Source organism: Erigeron canadensis, chromosome 2, assembly GCF_010389155.1.
Source record: "Erigeron canadensis isolate Cc75 chromosome 2, C_canadensis_v1, whole genome shotgun sequence".
Classification (NCBI taxonomy): domain Eukaryota; kingdom Viridiplantae; phylum Streptophyta; class Magnoliopsida; order Asterales; family Asteraceae; genus Erigeron; species Erigeron canadensis.
Window position 1 is genome coordinate 41,650,280 of NC_057762.1, and position 20,122 is coordinate 41,670,401.

General features: G+C 31.7%; 2 protein-coding genes across 2 annotated transcripts; one reads left to right on the top strand and one right to left on the bottom strand.

The window, feature by feature from the left end:
- Positions 1-562: 562 nt before the first annotated feature.
- LOC122588286 lies at positions 563-1,288 on the bottom strand. Its single transcript, XM_043760400.1, has one exon. The coding sequence runs from the start codon at positions 1,286-1,288 to the stop codon at positions 563-565; it is 726 nt and encodes a 241-aa protein (XP_043616335.1).
- A 14,268-nt stretch (positions 1,289-15,556) lies between these two features.
- Positions 15,557-19,993, top strand: LOC122589072 (pentatricopeptide repeat-containing protein At1g74750-like). The gene is made up of 2 exons (XM_043761317.1): positions 15,557-15,713; positions 17,236-19,993. The coding sequence occupies exon 2, from the start codon at positions 17,239-17,241 to the stop codon at positions 19,759-19,761; it is 2,523 nt and encodes an 840-aa protein (XP_043617252.1). The 5' UTR covers positions 15,557-15,713; positions 17,236-17,238; the 3' UTR covers positions 19,762-19,993.
- Positions 19,994-20,122: the final 129 nt, after the last annotated feature.

The following is a 20,122-nucleotide window of genomic DNA, read 5'->3' on the forward strand; positions in this document are numbered from 1 at the left end:
ATGTTTGTAGGATGGAAGCATAATAATGATGTTTCAAAAAATCTTGTTTATTCGTAAAGTAATAAATCTTGGAATACACGATTCATCTTGAACTGAAAACCCCTAGAATACTCATTTGATAGCAAAATCTAGAAATGCGCCAAGTATAATCTTGGAACACTCCTAATGAACCCAATATTAATCAATACATTGTCACATCAACGTCATACATTTCCTCCAAATTCACACTCAATACACAATACATCCAATACATACACTCCAACATATTTATTTTCAAACTTTTAATTTAATAAACCACAAATATAATTTATCAAATAAATACATAATATTATATAAAATTCTAAAAACAACATTTTATTAATAAAAAAAATTACAACACATAAAAAGAAAACATAAACAACACATTAAAAAAAAAACATAACAACACTTTAAAAAAAACAACAACATCATAATGAATTAAAAAAACACATAACAAGTAATCTACTCGTCGTTGCCTTCGTTTTCATCATCAGACACCTCAACGAACCCCTTGTGCTCGTCCAACACCTTCGCTATCGTCTTCTCAATAAAATTTTGTTGTCGAGGATTCGGATTTGATTAACCCACAAATGAAAATGTCGCGTACATGGTACGTTTTTTTTTCTTCCTCGTGAATAGAATCAAGGGCGTCCGATTTTTTGTCAATAAAAGCTTGTTTGGAGCTTCCAAGTTGTTCGAGACGCGCGACCAACTCGGATGCACTTGAACGAGATGAGGTTGCATCCGACGATCCCGATGTTTGTGGCGTTTTCTTTTCGACTTTGGGGGGGGGGTGTCGTGGAATCGCATCCGGGCCGAAGAGGTTGGTGTCGAGTGGCTCTTCTTCGTCGAGTTTGATGGGCAGTTGGTCTTCATCACTAGACTCGATGATGCGGGAGATCATTTTCTTCTTTATCGCCATGCCATCGACACCGGTAAAAGATAAAAACTTCAGTCTATCTTTTAAAATGGTCCAAGCTTCATACATTGCAAATTTCCCACCCGTTTCCAAAGTATACGCTTGCCTAGCTTGTTCCATGACTTGCGCGTCATTTTCGCCACTACGTCGGTCATCATCATACTTTTTGTAAATAGTGTTAAATTTCCCGACTTGCTCCTTGATGAGACGCCATTTACCCGTGATTTGATCGGGTCGACGCTTGATTTGAACCTCGACATACATGTCGAAAACTTTGTTCCAAAAGTGGTCACCGGTTTGTGAAGTGCCAACGATAGGATCTTCGAATACATCGAGCCAACAAAGGGTCATGTGTTTTTCTCCCTCCCGGACCATGCTACTTTTGGCTTTTTGATGACTTTCTCACCCACGGCTTTCTTCCCTTTTGCCTTCTTACGTCTCGTACTACTTTCGGGTTCCGGTTCGGGTTGGGGGACGGGTTGGGGTGTCTCAGGTATAGGTTGGTTTGGAGGGGTCATACGAGGTTGTTGGGATAGTAGCCATTGTTGGTATTGTTGCCATTGTTGGAAGTTTGGATCATTTTGGTATGCCGGGTAATAAGGTGGTACGAAAGGTTGTGGCGTAAATGGTGGATATTGTGGTGTTGATGGTGAAGTATCGGTTGAATGAGCACCCGTTGATGAGTTAGCGGGAAGGAAGTTTTGAACCGTGTTAAAGAAATCATCGGAAGCGAAACGGTTGAAAGCCATTTTTAATTTTGTAGTGAAGAAGAAGATGATTTTGAGAGGAAAAAGATGATGTTTGGTGTGTGAAAGGTGGTATGATTTAATTATAAATAAGAAAAAAAAAAATTTAACAAGCAAACTAGTCGTTTGGTACTTCGGCCTCCAACGGTTGGATGTGGAACAAAATTTGAAATTATATGTCAACTTCGATTAAAAAAAAACAATTTCACCTCCTTCCTCCTTATTGCCCACCACGGAGCACTCCTATACGCCGCCGAATACGGACCAATACGGTCCCCAATGGTGTGTACCGTATTGGAAGTCGAATACGCGGGGTGCTCTTATGAAGTTATAAGCTCATACTTTGATATTGATTTTGCTTTGAATTTCTTTAGAACGAGAAACATTTTTTGCGCTATCATCACAATTGTGTCTAATGAAACTTAGAACTCATAACTTTTTGTTTGTTAAGTAATGGGTGAATCTCATATATCCCCCTCTTAATCTCTAAAATCACGTATATACCCAAATAAATAACATAATATCAAATATAACCAATATAAATATTAAATTCTCATATTAACCCATTTCATTATATAAATTTAATAAAAATAATTCTAAATAAATAAATTACCGTAAAAAACATCAAAAGTGTGTCTAAATAAAAAAATAGGTAAGTTGCCAAACTTTTACAAATAAGATTCATTATGTAGTTACGAATATTTGTTTTTAAAAAAAGTATATATTAACTTTATAAATTAAGAAAAAATCATAATTACTTTTCGAACCAATTGAAATCCTTTTTTCTAAAACCAATTGAAAAACAATTCTCTATTATTAACTTCTGCGAAACATCGTTTATACTGAAGTTTTATTCTTATTTTCCTTCCTTTAGCTTGGGAACATTGATACATTTCTTGTATTCTTGTAATGTTTTTTAGATAGAGGCATAATTGATATATTTTTATCAATACATTTTTTGATAGTATAATATTAGAGGCAAGATTGGGATTTAATTGTGTGAAATTGATTTTATCAAAAAAATTTAAATGAAATGGATAAATATGAGAGTTTTAGCATTTAGTTTGGTTATATTTGATATTATGTAATTTAGTTGGGTATGTATGTGATTTTAAAGGTTAAGAAGAGGAAATATGATAATCTCCCGTTAAGTAATGGTTAAACAAAAAGTCTTTTGATTACTAGTTTTTTTTTCTTTCTTTTTTTCTATATTCCTATTTTTATTGGAACCAATAAAGGTATGATAATTCTCACGTGATTCGTTATGCTATAGCATATAGAAAGTGGATTTGATAAACTAAGAACAGCCCAACAACAGTTTCAGGTCGTCACAAACAATTAACACGATTCAAAATTTCAAACATATTGATTATGGATCTATGGATCAAACTTATATACATATAATTTTAGGCTGCTTGTTCTTCTTCTTTTTTCTTTTCAAAAAAATTTATTGAGAGTTTGAGACCGTGTAAAAGATGTGCAATTTTTTTTTTATATACATATCCTTCTTTAATTGAAAAAAAAATGCCTTGCTGTGGTTGATTAAAATGCATGTATACTCCATTTATCTTTTAAAAAAATCGTTTATGATTAGACTCTAGTCACTCCGTCTCTACCATTAGAATATGACAAGCATAGTACCTTGCGGCGAATACCATTGACAAAGCGTTTTATGTCATGATTAATGTCTCAAAAGTCTAAGTTTTTGGTATGTGTGAAAGAGATAAAAGTCTAAGATGGATAGTGGTATACAATAATAATTATATGTGTAAAGGCAAATAGGTAAATTCATATGTCCCAAATTTATAAACTTTTCAACACCAATCGATAATCTTTGATAGGAAGTATAGATAATTTTAGTGATTACATTTACATATGGAAAAATGGATCTAAAGTGGCCCATATAATATGGGCTTTTAAACCCATATCCGCTGCGAAATATGCTCATGGGATTTAGAAAGTCCATCAAATTGACCATATCATAATTCATAAACCATTTAAAAGGACTACAGAGGACAGTCTTGTACAAAATGAACATGAAGTTACAAAAATACTTCATGAGAAAAATTTATTGTATCGCCGAAAACATTGATGATATAACAATGTTTTTTTTTAGAAAAAAAAGAAAGTTTTTAACAACGAAATAATTATATTGCCAAGTTTGTTTTTTTTTTTTTGTTGAACAGCAATTGTTATATTGCCAAGTTGAAATGCTATTGGAGGTAAATAACTTTTTATGATGTTTTAGAATTGAGATTCTTCAAGAAATTTTGATGTTTTTACTCTATGCACTTAATTTTGGTCGCAAGGACAAATGACTTGGTAACAAGGACTCGGCCTAACCATATATAAGATAGTCTATCAAAGCCCAGTAGCTCCATCAGATCATTTGTACCCATTTCTCTACATTTTTTTTTTTTTTTGCTACACACTAAACACTAGTATATAAACACACTACAACTCAAGGTCGAAAAAGTTTTTCGGTACAACTACAGGATTGTCACCCTAGTAGATATGTGAGTGATTTCATTTAAAATTCATAGAAAATTCTAAGGCATTGGATTCAAAAATAGAGGACTCAGATCAAGTCCAGTCAATTTATGACAAATTACAAAGAAATCACATATTTTTATCACATTTGATATACCTATATATTATGGTAATGCGTTGATAACCGTTATGAAGTGATCTAGTAGCAAGTATTCATTTTCTTCCATAAAATGTATGAGGTTAATTTTGTCACGTATAATGATTTTGTTGTTTACATCTAAACTAAACAATGATTTTGTTGTTTTTTATATAACCCGTATAAAAAGTGCTAGTTTGGTTGTACTATACGACCAAACTAGATTATTACCCGCGTAATACGTGGAAAACATAGATAATTAGGGGGTGTTTGGTATTGCGATTACAAAACAAAATCTACGTTTTCAAAATAGATTATGCGTTTTGAAAAGGCATGCAGGTACATGCTTCTCTAAAACTGTGTTTTCATAGCCGATAATCACTTTTTCATACAAACACCTTTTTAAATTATTTGCGTTTTACAAACGTAATAATCAAATAATCACTTTATAACGCAATCCCAAACACCCTCTTAGTGATATGTTAAATTTTTATAATATCATAAGTTGACAAATATTTAACCAGACAATAATTAAACCACTAAAAACATGAAGTTACATTAGTGGTAGTTTAGATTCCTGTTAAAAGTGATCAGACAGTTGAAAAATAGATACATCATCTATTAGAATTCTCACTAAGTAAAGTTTTCTTTTATTTGGATGTCTTTCATTCATTTGGATATGTCTGCATTGTCATTGTACTTGTGCTTTAACGTTTTGCTCAGATAATTTAGTAATACACGAAAATTACTAAGCAACTTAATTATCAATCTATATATCGCATGTTATTTTAATCTAACTTAAAGTTATACATATAATCATTGCAATTTTCATAAAATTATTTTTCTGATATATGATTATGATAGCTTACTATAGACTCCATATTTAGTTTTTTTTTTAAGAAGACCGGTTTGACATTTGGTCCGGTTTTCATAACATTGATTTAATAAAAACGTTATACGATAAAAATCATATACAAAAATCCTTATAACCAAATTTTATTCATTATATGATAAAATTCTTATAAAAAAATATAATTTAATTAAAACGTATTACATGAAAAAAAATATTATTGTAAAAAAGTAAAAATTAATTTTAAAAATAAAAAATGATATAAAATATAAAAATATTAGTTTCCATAATTATATCACTAAAAACATTAATTATTAATGTCTACACTTAAATAAAGAAATAAAAATAATTTAAACTTATTAAAATAAAATTAAATCTAAAAAAGCTAAATAAGGTATATGACATCATTATGTGATCTAATGACTCTAATTAAAAGTTAAGCTTTATCTAAAAATCTATATTTCTCTAATTATAAATTAAAATTTTTTTTAATATACATATTTAGAGATAGAGTAGTTCTAAAGATGACAACACAAGATTCCAATAAAACGGAGCGTCGTCATGGATGAGATAATATGTGTGCATATCTTGGGGACAAAGTAAAAAAAACCTCGTTTCCGGGTGGTTTGACTTATTATCTTCAACCATTCATTTCCCAAACTCACAAACTAATAAAGTAGAAAAGTAATAAATACTCTTTAAATATAGTCTAATACTCTAATAACCTTAAACCATGACATGTGTTATTCATTTATTCTCTCTCTTGATTTTATTTATGGATTTATACACATGTCATGATCAAATTATTATGAGGATAATAAGGCTATTTGTTAACAGGATTTATCATTTCCCAATTCAATAATATCTATACCTACATCTATATTATATTATAAAACAGATTTTCCTTAGATTTTCAACATTGAACATGAAATTTTCAATATTGATTTTAAGTACTTCTCCAAAATGTCCCTTATATCTATTTTATTTTTATCTAAAATAACTATAATACCCTTTCACTCTCTTCAAATCTCAACCAATCATCTTTTTTCTTTCTTATCCATAAATCATTTATTAATCCAATTCATTCAAAATCTTTTATCTCAAATTCCGTACATCGATAAATTATAAAAATTGAATGGGTGTTCTTAAAATTTCATGCTCTTTCATTAAAGATGTCATTCGATATACTTTCGACAAATTTTTAAATCCGAGGGCGGAACCCGCACGGCTAAGGCATTTGACTATCATACTCTATGACATATCAACTCCTATAACCTATCATACTCTATGACCTAGGTATCACCCCACCATCTCACCGCCGCAACGCGCGGGTACTTGCTCTCGTATAAAAAAATAGCCTTCTTTATTTATGGAAATGTTAAAAATATTGTAAGTAATATGACAATAATACCCCTTAATCTTCTTCTAAATCATCATCTTCTTTATTCACTAATTAAATTATCTTCACTACTATATTTAAAATACCCTTAATAAAAAAATTATATCGCCAGTCCTTCAACTATTAAAAAAATTACACTAATCATTATACTAATTACATTTACATCAATAGCCTACCCCAATATCACCTATCGTCGTTGCACTGTTGCCACCGCCGTCGCATTTACGCGGACACGCCATTCTAGTACATAGAAAAGCATACTATATATGGACGTGATGTAATTTGATTGAATATTTTTCTGTCACTAGACACTATATTTTTTAACGGCTAGGCACTAGTAGCGTAATAGTTTTTAACAGCAATTGTCACAATTTACCATGAAAATTTAATTGTATAAAAATAATATGATACGTGTATCCTAAAATAAAAAATATAGTGTTCTATATGAATAAAAATGTTGCCTCAATAAATTAATTTGTTAACAAAACATAGATTATTTATAGCTTTATTTTAATATTTTACGAAAGAAGCAAAAGTACGTTATTTTTTTTTAAAACAACATTAGTATTATTATTAGGACTTTCAATGAAAGACCGAAAGACACTACACATAAAGAACAAACTAATCTATCTTTTTTACTACGACAATTAATCAAAAAAAATGATGAAGAAACGATATCTTTAAAGATATCAATACTAGTTAAAGTACTACCATTAAAGACAACATTATTCCGATGCTTCCATAATGCCCACCACCACGTATAGAAATTCGTCTCTAAAATAGTCTTGAATTTCTTTAAGATTGGTAGACTCGATATCCATTATAGACAATTTGGGGGATTGAAGTCTGAAATTTGAAGTTGAAGCCAATCCTTCATCAGCACACGAAGCTCACTAGTGATGTTACATGTCTTGAAAATATGATTCGACGTTTCAGCATTTGACTGACATATAGGACAACAAATAGAAGGGATCTCAATACCTCTACGACTAAGGTTAAATCTAGTAGGTAGACGATATTTCAATACTCTCCAAGTGAAAATGTTCACCTTATTGGGTATCAAAGAGTTTTATCAAGTTTTACTTTCTTCAACAGGTAAGAAGGAGAGGTCTAGTACATACCTTAAGTCACTCACTGCAAAACATGTATTTCCATTATTAAGGTTCCATCTACAAAGATCAGGTTTATCATCCAAGCTAACCATATGTAATTCAGCAAGTAATTCAAAAGGTTGCGAGTCTTCACACCCACCCCTTATTTCCCTACACCACTACCAAGTTCTGGATCCGTTTAAGACACGTTCTGAAATGAGACAATCAGGTTGTTTTCCTTCGACGGTACCTACTGGACAAAGATGAGTCCCCAATCCAAATGTCTTTCCAAAATCTTGTATTAAGACCATTACCTATTTTTCGAGAAATAACAGAAGATGGCAAGAGTTCATCACCATGAATGGTTGCTGATGTCATACATATTTGCGTCCACAACCCCTTTTGTTTACTTTGAAGCGTAATATAAGTGTTGGATTCTTTAATCAAATAGCAAAAAATCTAAACTAGTGAGGCTTTTTTTCTCATGCTAGTTGATTGGTAAAAAGTCGTCGAGTGTCCAACATAGAAAATATTTACTCCTACTGTATTGCGTAGACACTTTCATATATGTTTTTGATTACTTTTTGTATGTTGGGTTGGTTATCGTATACAACTCTATGTTTTTTCCATGTTTGAGCACCATGTTTTCTGTTTTGGAATATGATGTTATATGGTAAAAGAGGATGGAATGGGGTAATACATATTATTTAGAAATTAAAAAAATTATAAACCTAACATAATATTCATTTTACTACCACTTTTAATATGTAATCGATGTGTGTTATATAAAAGAGATTGAGCGAACAACGTCGGGGGCGTCGAGGCATGTCAGGTTTCCGACATTGTCCCTCATTCAATCGTTGTCATTGGGACCGATGTGGCTTCACCCACGTTGGTTTTGGGCAAGGTGGTTGATTATATTTAGTTTTTTCTTAATTAATTATTGTGGGTAATGATTGAATATAGTGAAATACTAGATTTAAACCCGTGTCAAATACACTGATTGTTTATGACATATTAAATATAAAGATAAATATGTGTAATTCAAGAAAACTTGTGAAAGAACAAACAAGTGAATTCAAATATAAGAATGTAATTTAAAACCGGTAAATTTAAATATAAAGAATGTAATGAAAATCAAAGTAACAGAATGTAATACTTGAATATTGACAAAAACGTTTAACTTGTTCGTCTATTAATATCATGTCAAGACTTGTAAGCCGAGTTGGTTTTTTGTATTTATTAAGATACAATATTTTTTAAATTATTTAATTAGTTGGATATTTGGATAAATATGACTTTTATATTTTATGTATCTTATTCCAATATAATTATTAGTTTAAGAAAAATGTTTAAAAATGTAAATTTATGATGGAAAACATAAAAGTATAAATTATATTATGACATGTGTTAATTTAATTAAATTAGAGAAATTGAGATTTATAATTGATTAATTAAGGTTATGTCAGTATCATTTTAATATATCTCTTCTCTCTTTTGATCTAAAATAAGATAGTTTAGGACTAATGTGGCATAATTATTTGTTTGACAACTAATACTTTTGCTTACTTGTCATTTTTATATATTGTTTGATATTATTTATTGCCAAGGAATTTAATTATTATTAAAAAAAAGAGTAATAGTTTAAACTTTTAAATCTAAAAAGATGACTTGCCTTAAAAAATGGCATTGATCGTAAAGTTGTTAAAAAAAATTGAATTTTAAAATTAATAATTTAGCTTCCTTTAACCAATATTTTTTTTATTTTTGTTTTGCATTTTCGTTTCTATTGATAATATAACAAAGTTGGATTTTAAATTTATTTTGCAGTGTAGGTTGATGATAATGGCAGTCTAAAAAGTTTGTTTTTTTTAAAAAAAAAGAGCAAAAAACAAAAGGTATTTATTATATCTAACTTATCTATATATAACTAAGAGATGATTGATGAGCTTCCATTTTGTGATAAAAACCCTTATCGAAATGCTTCATTTCAATGCTTAAATGAGTTATTATTTCGGAACTATCGGTACTTAATGAATCATATGATTATGCAGATTCACGGAAGATGCGAGAGAGTGTAAATGACATTAAGTGACTCAAGAAAGAAGCCTATGAAGTTTACAAGGAAGTGATTCGGGAGTCAAACGAAGACGCAAAAGCACGAACAACAGGCACCAGCGCCACTGGCCACAAGCCAGCGCCGCTAGCCCACTTCAACCCAGAACCAGCGCCGTTGGTCGGCCCACAGCAGAAACCGACTTAAACACATATTTAAGTCAAACTAACCCTCAAAACCCTAAGAGAGAGCCGATTCAGCAGCCCTAGCCGCCCAGCAACAACCCTAGATCGTCTTTGCAGATTCCAAGGAGGTTTTAAACCAAATGTAATTCAAATTTTGAACCACATGTCATATTCATTTTTACATATCAATGCTAAATTAAGAGTAACCAGACCACCAAAACCTAAATCACCCACTTTTTTACCTGACAATTATATTTTAGTAAATCCATTACATTTCATTTTCCGAGTTCGACCCCCCCCCCCCTTCTCCTCTCCACCAAAAAAAGGAAGTTGTGATCTTTATCAATCGAAATAGAGAAAAATAATATATCCTAAATACTTTGAATCTACAATAACTTTACAAAATTTATGAAATATAACCATAGATGGAGTCCCCACTCCAATTTGGTGAATCTTATCTTATTTTCACTCGCAACTGTTCTTTAATAACATCTTAAGGGGGCTAGCAATCGAGTGTGTCTCAGAGAATGAGGTTCCATATATTATTACCATTTGTTTACACAATAACACAGACTCAGAACCATGAATCACATCAATAATATTAAACCTAACTTAATTTAGACTTTGAACCACATGTCATATCCATTGGTACAATATCAATGCTAAATTAAGAGTATCCAGACTACGAAAACCTAAACTACCCACTTTTTACTTGACAATTGTATTATAGTAGATCCATTACATTTCATTTCCTGAGTTCGACCCCCCTCCTCCTCCTTTACCCCTTCCACAAAAAAATGAAGTTGTGATATTTATCATTTATATATCCTAAATACTTTGAATTACCAAGTTAGAATTTATCATTGACAACACATTAGTATTGAGTTTAGATTTTATTCTGTAATAACTTTGCAAAATTTATGAAATATAATCATGGATGGAGTCTCCACTCCAATTTGGTGAATCTTGTCTTATTTTCACTCCCAACTGTTCTTTAATAACATTTTAAGAAAGCTAGCAATCGAGTGTGCCTCTGAGAATGGGAACATATATTTGCCTACATATTATTACTATTTGTTTTACACAGGAACGCAAACTCAGAACTATGAATCACATTGATGATTTTAAACCTAACGTAATTCAGATTTTGAACCAAATGTCATAGCCATTTGTACATATCAATGCTAAATTAAAAATATCTAAACCACCAAAACCTAAACCACCAACTTTTTTATCTGACAATTGCCTTCCAATAGATCTATTACATTTCATTTTCCGAATTCAACCCCACCTCATCCTTTACCTCTTCTACAAAAAAAAAAAGAAAAAAGAAAAAAGAAGAAGTTGTGATCTTTATCAATCGAAATAGAAAAAAAAAAATAATATATCCTAAATACTTTGAATTGCCGAGTTAGAATCCATCATAGACAACACATTAGTGGTGAGTTTAGATTTTATTCTATAATAACTTTGCATAATTTATGAAATATAACCATGGATGAAATTCCCACTCCAATTTTGGTACAATGTAAACTTTTTTAAGGGTATTTTTGTAATTTTGTTCCTACAAAATATTAATAAATAAAGAATACATATAGAAATTAACTTTGTTGTCATAGGCCTTTCTTTGAAAGTATATCACTTGGTTGGAAACATTATTTTTGAGATAAACCCCTCTATTGGTAGAGTAAAAATTTTAAGTTGTTTTTATTTTTGAATATAAAAAAAATGGTTGGCAAAAGGGTTTTTTTTTTTTGTTTGGGTAGATGTACACTACATTGATAATATAATTGTATGTAAAAACGTTATATTTTTTTCAAATTCCTTTATAATAGTAATCACAATAGTCATGCATATTTAGAAGCTAAATTATATATCATTAATTTCGATAATTTATTTTATGTTGTTTAATATAGCGCAACTTTTCTGTCACCACATGCTCCAAAATTACAGATCAATGTTAAAGATTGACGTTCCCAAAGTTGTCACTCACCTAAGCTAAACTCGGCCTTCTCAACACTGTCGTTGATAATTTCTAAACCCGACATAATATATATATATATATATTGTAGATATAGATTGTTACGACATTATTAATATTCAATTTTATTTTATTATTTTTTAAACTATAGCTTATTATTTTTATTAATAGAAATTGATCTATATATTTTATATGAAACATATATTAAATATTTCAAATTAAAATATGTTTTATTTTTTTTCATATGATATTAACTATTATTCTATTGGATCTAAGATAGATATTATTGTTCTATTATTAAAATATATATGAGCTATTAATCTATTGAATATTTTATATTAAAATTATTGGGTAAAAAGTGTAAATTTGTTATGGAAAATCAAAAAGTGTAAATTAAATATAAAGAGGGATTTTTTTGTATAGTTATAAAAAGTATAAGTATTAATATTGTCATTTAATAAAGATGAAATAATTAAATTTGATCTAATGGTTCTAAATCAAAGATGGAATCCATCCTTGTGATGGAAAATCAAAAAGTGTAAATTAAATATAAAGAGAGATTTTTTTTATAGTTATAAAAAGTATAAGTATTAATATTGTCATTTAATAAAGATGAAATAATTAAATTTGATCTAATGGTTATAAATCAAAAATGGAATCCATCTAAGGGTTTTTGTTTGTTTATTAATGAATTTAGTACATTGTTATATATACATTGATAGATTACTATTTCTTTAAATATAAGAACTATATATTTTATTTTTGAGAAATTTGAGAGTTTCCACCAATTTAGTGTCAGTACTTAACAACTTTTATGTAATATTAGTTTAATTTATAATTAAGTATATTTCGATTTATCTTAATCCTAATTCATGGTTAATGTGACTTAAGTCTTTGTGGGTCAACTAAGTTTTTTGCTTATTTGCTATTTTTTAACGCTTTTTAGTATTTTATGATATTATTTAAAGGAAATACTTAGTCAGATCTATTGTTTAAGGAATATATGATGGAATAAGAAGTTTTAAACTTTCAACTTAGTCGCGTTTACATATAGATTATATCGAATTATTTTATCATTGAATTAATTATGATATAGTTATTTTTTTTTAATATTTTGAACCTTTAAAAGATCTTATTTTACTTTTAAATTAAATAATGAAATTCAATAAACTATTTTATTTTTTAAAATTGACCTTTTCAGTTTTTGGTTTATGCATTAAAATTGAACTTCTGTGATTTATTTATGAAGTCTATTTTATATACTTTATTTTTTGATTTCAGTTATTGTTATGCATGATTTAAATATTATTTAAAAAAAGTTTATTGATTACTATTAACATGTATCCATTTATTATGTAACTATCTCTAATAAATAAGTTTACATTTCAACATATTGTTGCTACAATATTACAGTGTTATAATTTTAAAATTTGGAAAATGCATTATTTAACTTTAACAAAAATTTTACGAACAATTATTAACGCATGAATTTAATCTAGTATTAAAATTATATGAGTATTAAGAAGTTTAGTTTTAAACGTGTTTGTTACAAGTTTGGTACACTGTTGTATAATTGTTGATATGACAATTTTATGAGATGATGATGTGAACCATTACATAGGCAGCATGATTGGATCAGTGGTAAATACCCTTGCCTCTGGAGACAGAGGTCATGGGTTCGATCCTCATCTCATGCAAAGGTTGGAGGGCCTTTTCTACCATTTAGATAGAAACTGGAAGCAGCCTCTCTTCTTAGGTAGAGGTAAGGTCTGCCTACATCTTAACCTCCCCCATACACCGTCGAGGTATTGGGGCTCAAGACCCGCGGAAGACGACACTGAGCATTACTTTTGATGTGAACCATTACATATTAAATATCCACTTATATCGAACATGATATGATATATATGCAATTAAGACCTAATTTACAAACAAACTTAATTTTAAAACAAATGGCAGGTTAAAGAATTCACGTTTACATCTATATCTATCTATATCTATAATCCCTTATAAAGGGTATTCGAATTAAGATTTAAGCATATTTTTCTTTCCTAAAATACCCTCAACATTTACATTATATTCACACACCTTATCCCTGAAGTTTCAAAATTACCCTTACAAAAAAAAATGAAACTTTATTATCTTTACATTAACTTACATTACCCGACACCAATTATCGATGTCATCACTATCCGTCACCAACACCACTAAACCGTCATCGCCGTTACTGCCGCTGCATGGCGCGGGTACCATGCTCGTATCTACATAAACAAACCATTCATTTAAAATAATCCATGTTGATTTGTTTTATAGAAAGAGGGCACACCGCACACCAAGAGTTAGCGGAAGAGTTAAGACCGTCATTCCGTATTAGAAGTTTTATATTATTGTTTGATTTTACGAGTGTTATAAATAATTGATGTCATATATATAAAGTATTGTTATGTTATTGTTATATTATTATTTTTATTTATATCTTTGACAACTTTAAGGGCTCATTGTTGCAAAAATATGTTGTAGAGTATTTTTGTATTGCTTGAAAGATTTATTAATGTATCTACACATGATAAGTGGTCAAAAAATAATAATATTAAAACGACTGAAAAAATCGTTTTACATGCTCCATGAGATTGACATAGCCACACACAACCATCCTCACTCGTTGTGCACATAATGGGGACTCCAGACCAATGCGAGAGCTTGTCCCATGCCAATGGTAATGCCAAAGACGGGAGAGAAGGAGGTGAGGATTTGGTCAATTGGGACCGGCATTAGGGTTGTCGCCGTGGTGCGATATTTTTGAGGGGAAACAATTTACTCGTATTGTAATCTCATTAAAGACAAAGGTTATGAACAGTTTCAATTTTGTCTTTTTATGCATTTTTTAAAATAAATATAACATTTGCTTTCTATCCGGAAGGTTAGGGGTTCGAAACTCTCCAGCCCCATATCTTTTTTTTTGTTTTGTTATTGAAGGATTTAAAAATTTACATTTTGCCCCCTTATTATTTATCTTTCTTCCCCTTTGCTATTTGTTTTTTGTTTTCTGCCCCCTCTGATTTTCTATTGTACTTTCCTTTTTAAACTATAAAAGTTTTATACTTTATAGAAAATAACATAAATTATATTTTACTTATTTAACATTTTATTTTTTTTAACATTTTGTCTTTTTAACATTTGTTTCCTAGCTTTTGATGTACATTTTTGTTTTGTTTTTTTTTTATTTTCTTTTCATGACTTTTGTAATATTTTTATGTTGTAATATATTTGTTTTACATATAATTTTTTGAAAAATTTTGATACTTTTTTGTTAATTTATTTGTATTGATTTTGTTATTTGGTTTTATTTTTTTAGTATTTTATTTTTCTTTGCGGGTACGAAACCATAATTTTCTTTTGATTTGGTTTTTGGGTTTTATTTAAAAAATTTCTTGCCGTGATTTTCGAACTAATTTATGATAATGTCATTCAAAAATTACTTTTTTTGACGCCGCCCGATCAAACTTTCTAGTTACGTAGTATAAGGGGGGGTTTGCTAAAAAAACATTGTAGTTATGTGATGAAGTCCGTGAAGGTTGGAACACGTGGATATAAAATTCAACAGAAATAAAAGTCACAAAATATAGGGTTTACAAGTACACCAACACATACAACTTAGAAAATATCATATAAATAGAAAAATCTCACACATAAACCCCTTTGGTTTCCAATAAGCTTTACTGCAAATAAACAAACAAACAAATGAAAAAAATATAAGACCTCCCTCATGCCCTTGACAGAGTATGGGGAAGAAGTAGCCGCCACCCTCTTTTCTCATCATCTTTCCTTCATACCCATATCAGGTAATCACCTAAATTCATCATCTTTTGATCTTTAATCTCTTAAAGTTTTGAACTTTTTCATGTGGGTATCATTACTTTGTTGAGAATGTTGACTCTTTTTGTCAAATGGGAATGCATTCTTAATTCTTAGTTTTCTTTCTATCATACCCTTGATAGGTAATCAGCTAAATTTATCATTTTTTTCATGCTTAATCTCATCAAGTTTTGATTTTTCCATGTGGGTATCATTTTTTTTTTTGTTGAGAATGTATTATGTTTTCGTCAATTTTTTGATCCTGGTTAAAGACAATGGCTTTTTATTGTGCGTTTTTGTTAAACTTCGATGTTCTTGTGTTCTTTTGGTATTTGGTAATGTAAAAAAAGTTTTTTTGTTAAGATTGGTTGGTGGTGCTTTGAATATATTCATAGAAAATTTTGAAATGTCATAAGTTTCAACATTTGAGTGTGTGCTTGATTAATCTATTAGTCACAAAACATTTATTTTTTTTACTTGTGGTGTCAAGTAATGCTTTTTTTCTTCTTCTTCTTCTTTTTTTTTTTTTTCTTTGGGGGGGGGGGGGGGGGTACCGTTTGATTTTGTTATGCGAACAGGTTGAAAATATTGCAAGTATGTTAATCCATGGAAATGTGATCAAAGTTTTTGATTTTTGATCTTTCAAGTTGGTCTATAGTAATGATGTTTGTTTGTTCTCTATAAAAAAAAAAGAAGAGAAAGATTTGAATTTGGTGTTACAAACCAGAAACTGGTTGTGTAAAGATTGAAATTTTATAGTACCATGCTGGACTGTTAAGTTCAATCTTGGATCTTTTTTATGTTTTGGTTGTAAACGGTGAATATCGTTTTAAAGGCAAGAGCTTAAGCGTAGTAGAATGATCAATTAATTATCTTTAACTGATTATATGCATAAAGTTTGTGGATTTCTCTTTTGCAAAGAGATATTTTGACATTTTCTTTTCGGTTTATGAGGAACTAAATATTAATAGTAATACAAGTAACAAGGATACACTTTTTTCTGAATTATGATCATGCTGTGCAATGGAGTAATAATCATTATCATTATAGATGTTTCAGAGTGTTTGATGGGCATACGGTCTCATGGAATATATAATTAGAGCCAAACAAAACTTATTTGATCAAGATTATGGACCAATTTTTTTGTCATGATCAAAGTAGTTGCAAGGTGCACTTTGTGAATATGACTAACATTTAAGTTTAGGTTATGAGTATATCAGTATATGTTATTATTCTTGAAGTCTCATCTTATCCATTTTTATTAAAGGGGGAAGTAAACAAGATTGAGTGTTGTTTTATTGTTTTTATCTTATAAAGATTACAAATCTGTAAGGAAAACCTTTCCTTTCATGGTAAACCTTTGACATGCTTGCTTGTAGTCATATTAGAAAAAGTGCAACGTTTGATTCTGGTTCCCAAGTTCCTCCACTATGTCAATGTTGAATGCATATATGGCCTCTAGTTAGCAGTGACACATGTTTCTTTATATTTTTTGTATAATTTCTCCAGAGGATGTTGCGTACAAAGCAAATTGGTGTTCTCTCCCAGTCAGCCAGGTCTTTTTTCCTCAGTGGGACAAGATGTAGCGCGGATGGGGGTTCATGCACGTGTTCAGAAGATGAAGCTTGCACTTCTAGAAGGCAAATCACTGCTGCAAATGGAGCCCGACATCCACAAACAGCATCTTCCTTGGTGCCCAAAGCTTCCCCTAGAGTATTGACTTCTGGTAAAACTGAGTCCAAGATAGTTGACCATCCAGCTTATCACCCATCAAAGTCAACATCTTTGGCAAAACCTGATTGTGTAAGTTATGCTGATGATATAGACACGATGCAGCCGTCTGGTATTACTACTGGTCATTTTGTCAGAGCTGGGATGGCAGCTGTCAACTTTTTAAATGATGTGGTTAGTTATAAGATTCCTATGACTGAAGGGAGTTCATTTGTTGACTCAAATCAGAACTACGTGGTTGAAAAGGCCCGTCCAGCAACCGCTAAAACCTACAAGAAGGTTGAAGTAGGGACGACGACTTCAACTAACACCGCCAATTCATCAAACATGAAAACTTACAAAAAGGTTGAATCACATACATCTGCCCCAACAAGACCGAATGCTAAAATCTCTTCAAATGTCAGTAAAGGCAGATCAGAGAAGTACTCCTCAGGTAAAAGTCAAAATTACAACGTGGTCAAAGGGGCATCTAAAAAGTCAAAAGATTGTGTAAACCACTTCATGGTTGGTCAGCGTGCTCCAGAGTTCCGTACAGCCGAAATGATGTCTGTAAAAGAAACCCGGGGAGTATCAACAAAGTCCGTTTCTCAAACAGGTCGTCAGTTTTCGGGTTCGGCTCATATGGTGGAGAGCGTTGGTCAGATATTGAGACAGCTGAAGTGGGGTCCTGCAGCTGAAGAGGCATTATGGACCCTCAACTGCTCTCTAGATGCATATCAAGCGAACCAAGTACTCAAACAGCTTCAAGATTCTTCTATAGCTCTTAGCTTTTTCTATTGGTTAAAAAGGCAGCCCGGATTCAAGCATGATGGTCATACTTACACAACCATGGTTGGCATATTGGGTAGGTCCAAGCAGTTTGCGGCGATTAACAAGCTACTTGATCAAATGGTTCAAGATGGGCACCCTCCAAATGTGGTGACATATAATCGTCTCATTCATAGCTATGGACGGGCTAATTTCCTCAACAAATCTCTTGATGTTTTTGATCAGATGCAAAGAGAAGGTATCGAACCAGACCGGGTCACGTATTGTACCCTCATTGACATTCATGCAAAAGCGGGATATCTTGATGTAGCCATGAGCATGTATCAGAGAATGCAAGAAGCTGGGCTTTCACCAGATACGTTCACTTTCAGTGTTATAATTAATTGCCTGGGAAAAGCAGGTCACTTGGATGCAGCCCTGAAACTGTTCTATGAGATGGTTGGTCAGGGGTGCGTTCCAAATTTGGTAACTTATAACATCATGATTGCTTTACAGGCGAAAGCAAGAAACTACCCGACTGCATTACAGCTTTATCGTGATATGCAAAATGCGGGCTTTGAGCCTGATAAAGTGACTTACAGTATAGTTATGGAGGTTCTTGGTCACTGTGGGTATCTTGAAGAAGCCGAAGCTATTTTTGAAGAGATGACCCGGAAAAACTGGATCCCAGATGAACCTGTTTATGGGCTTCTAGTGGATTTGTGGGGAAAATCAGGAAATGTTGAAAAGGCGTGGAGTTGGTATCAGGCCATGCTTAATGCTGGTTTGCTTCCTAATGTGCCTACATGTAATTCATTGTTAAGTGCTTTTCTTCGGGTACATAGGCTTTCAGATGCATATAATTTAGTACAGGGTATGCGCAGTTTAGGATTAAACCCTTCTTTACAGACTTACACGTTGTTGCTTAGTTGTTGTACAGAGGCGCAGACATCTTTTGACATGATGTTTTGTTGCGAGCTGATGGGAGTCACGGGCCACCCAGCCCATGCTTTTCTACGGTCAATGCCATCCGCAGGACCTGATGGGCAAAATGTTAGAGAACATGCCGGTTTGTTCTTGGATCTTATGCACAGTGAGGATAGAGAGAGTAAGAGGGGGTTGGTTGATGCAGTAGTGGATTTTTTACACAAGTCGGGTCTCAAGGAGGAAGCAGGCTCGGTTTGGGAGGTTGCAGCCCAGAAAAACGTGTACCCAGATGCGGTTCGTGAGAAAAGCTCGTGTTATTGGCTTATAAACCTTCATGTGATGTCTGAAGGGACTGCGGTGACTGCATTATCAAGAACATTGGCATGGTTTCGTAGAGAGATGTTATCATCAGGTGTTTGTCCAAGTAGGATTGATATAGTGACGGGTTGGGGGAGGAGGAGTCGGGTCACAGGGACCTCATTAGTTAGACAATCTGTGCAGGAGTTGCTCAACATTTTTCGGTTCCCATTTTTCACAGAAAATGGGAACTCAGGGTGCTTTGTAGGCTGTGGTGAGCCGCTTAGTCAGTGGCTGGATCAGTCTTATGTCGAACGTATGCATTTACTATAGGGTTGGCCGAGGTTTACAATAATAACAATTTTGATTAATTGATTGTGATAAGGTGGTTTCCATTCATCATGGGTTCTGGAGAATTTGCTCAAGAACATAGGGCTCTGATATCAAGAGTTTTTGCAGTGTTAGCGGTAGCAGTGATGGTGGATTATTTCTCTCTTTTATTATATGTATCTATGATCAAGAAACAAAATCAAACATTATTATCAATCATAATTATTGTGGATTATTGTTCGTGCTTATCTGCATAAATTCTGATTTTAGAATTGGTTTCTCTTAAAAAAAAGCCCAAATGAGGTCCCAACCTATGAAGACCTTTTAAAAGCATATTATTACCAAGCCAAATGTTTGATAACAA

What these genes read in the sequence shown, in the direction of transcription:
- LOC122588286 (XM_043760400.1), bottom strand. Translation starts at nt 1,288, where the DNA reads ATGACCCTTTGTTGGCTCGATGTATTCGAAGATCCTATCGTTGGCACT.
- LOC122589072 (XM_043761317.1), top strand. Translation starts at nt 17,239, where the DNA reads ATGTTGCGTACAAAGCAAATTGGTGTTCTCTCCCAGTCAGCCAGGTCT.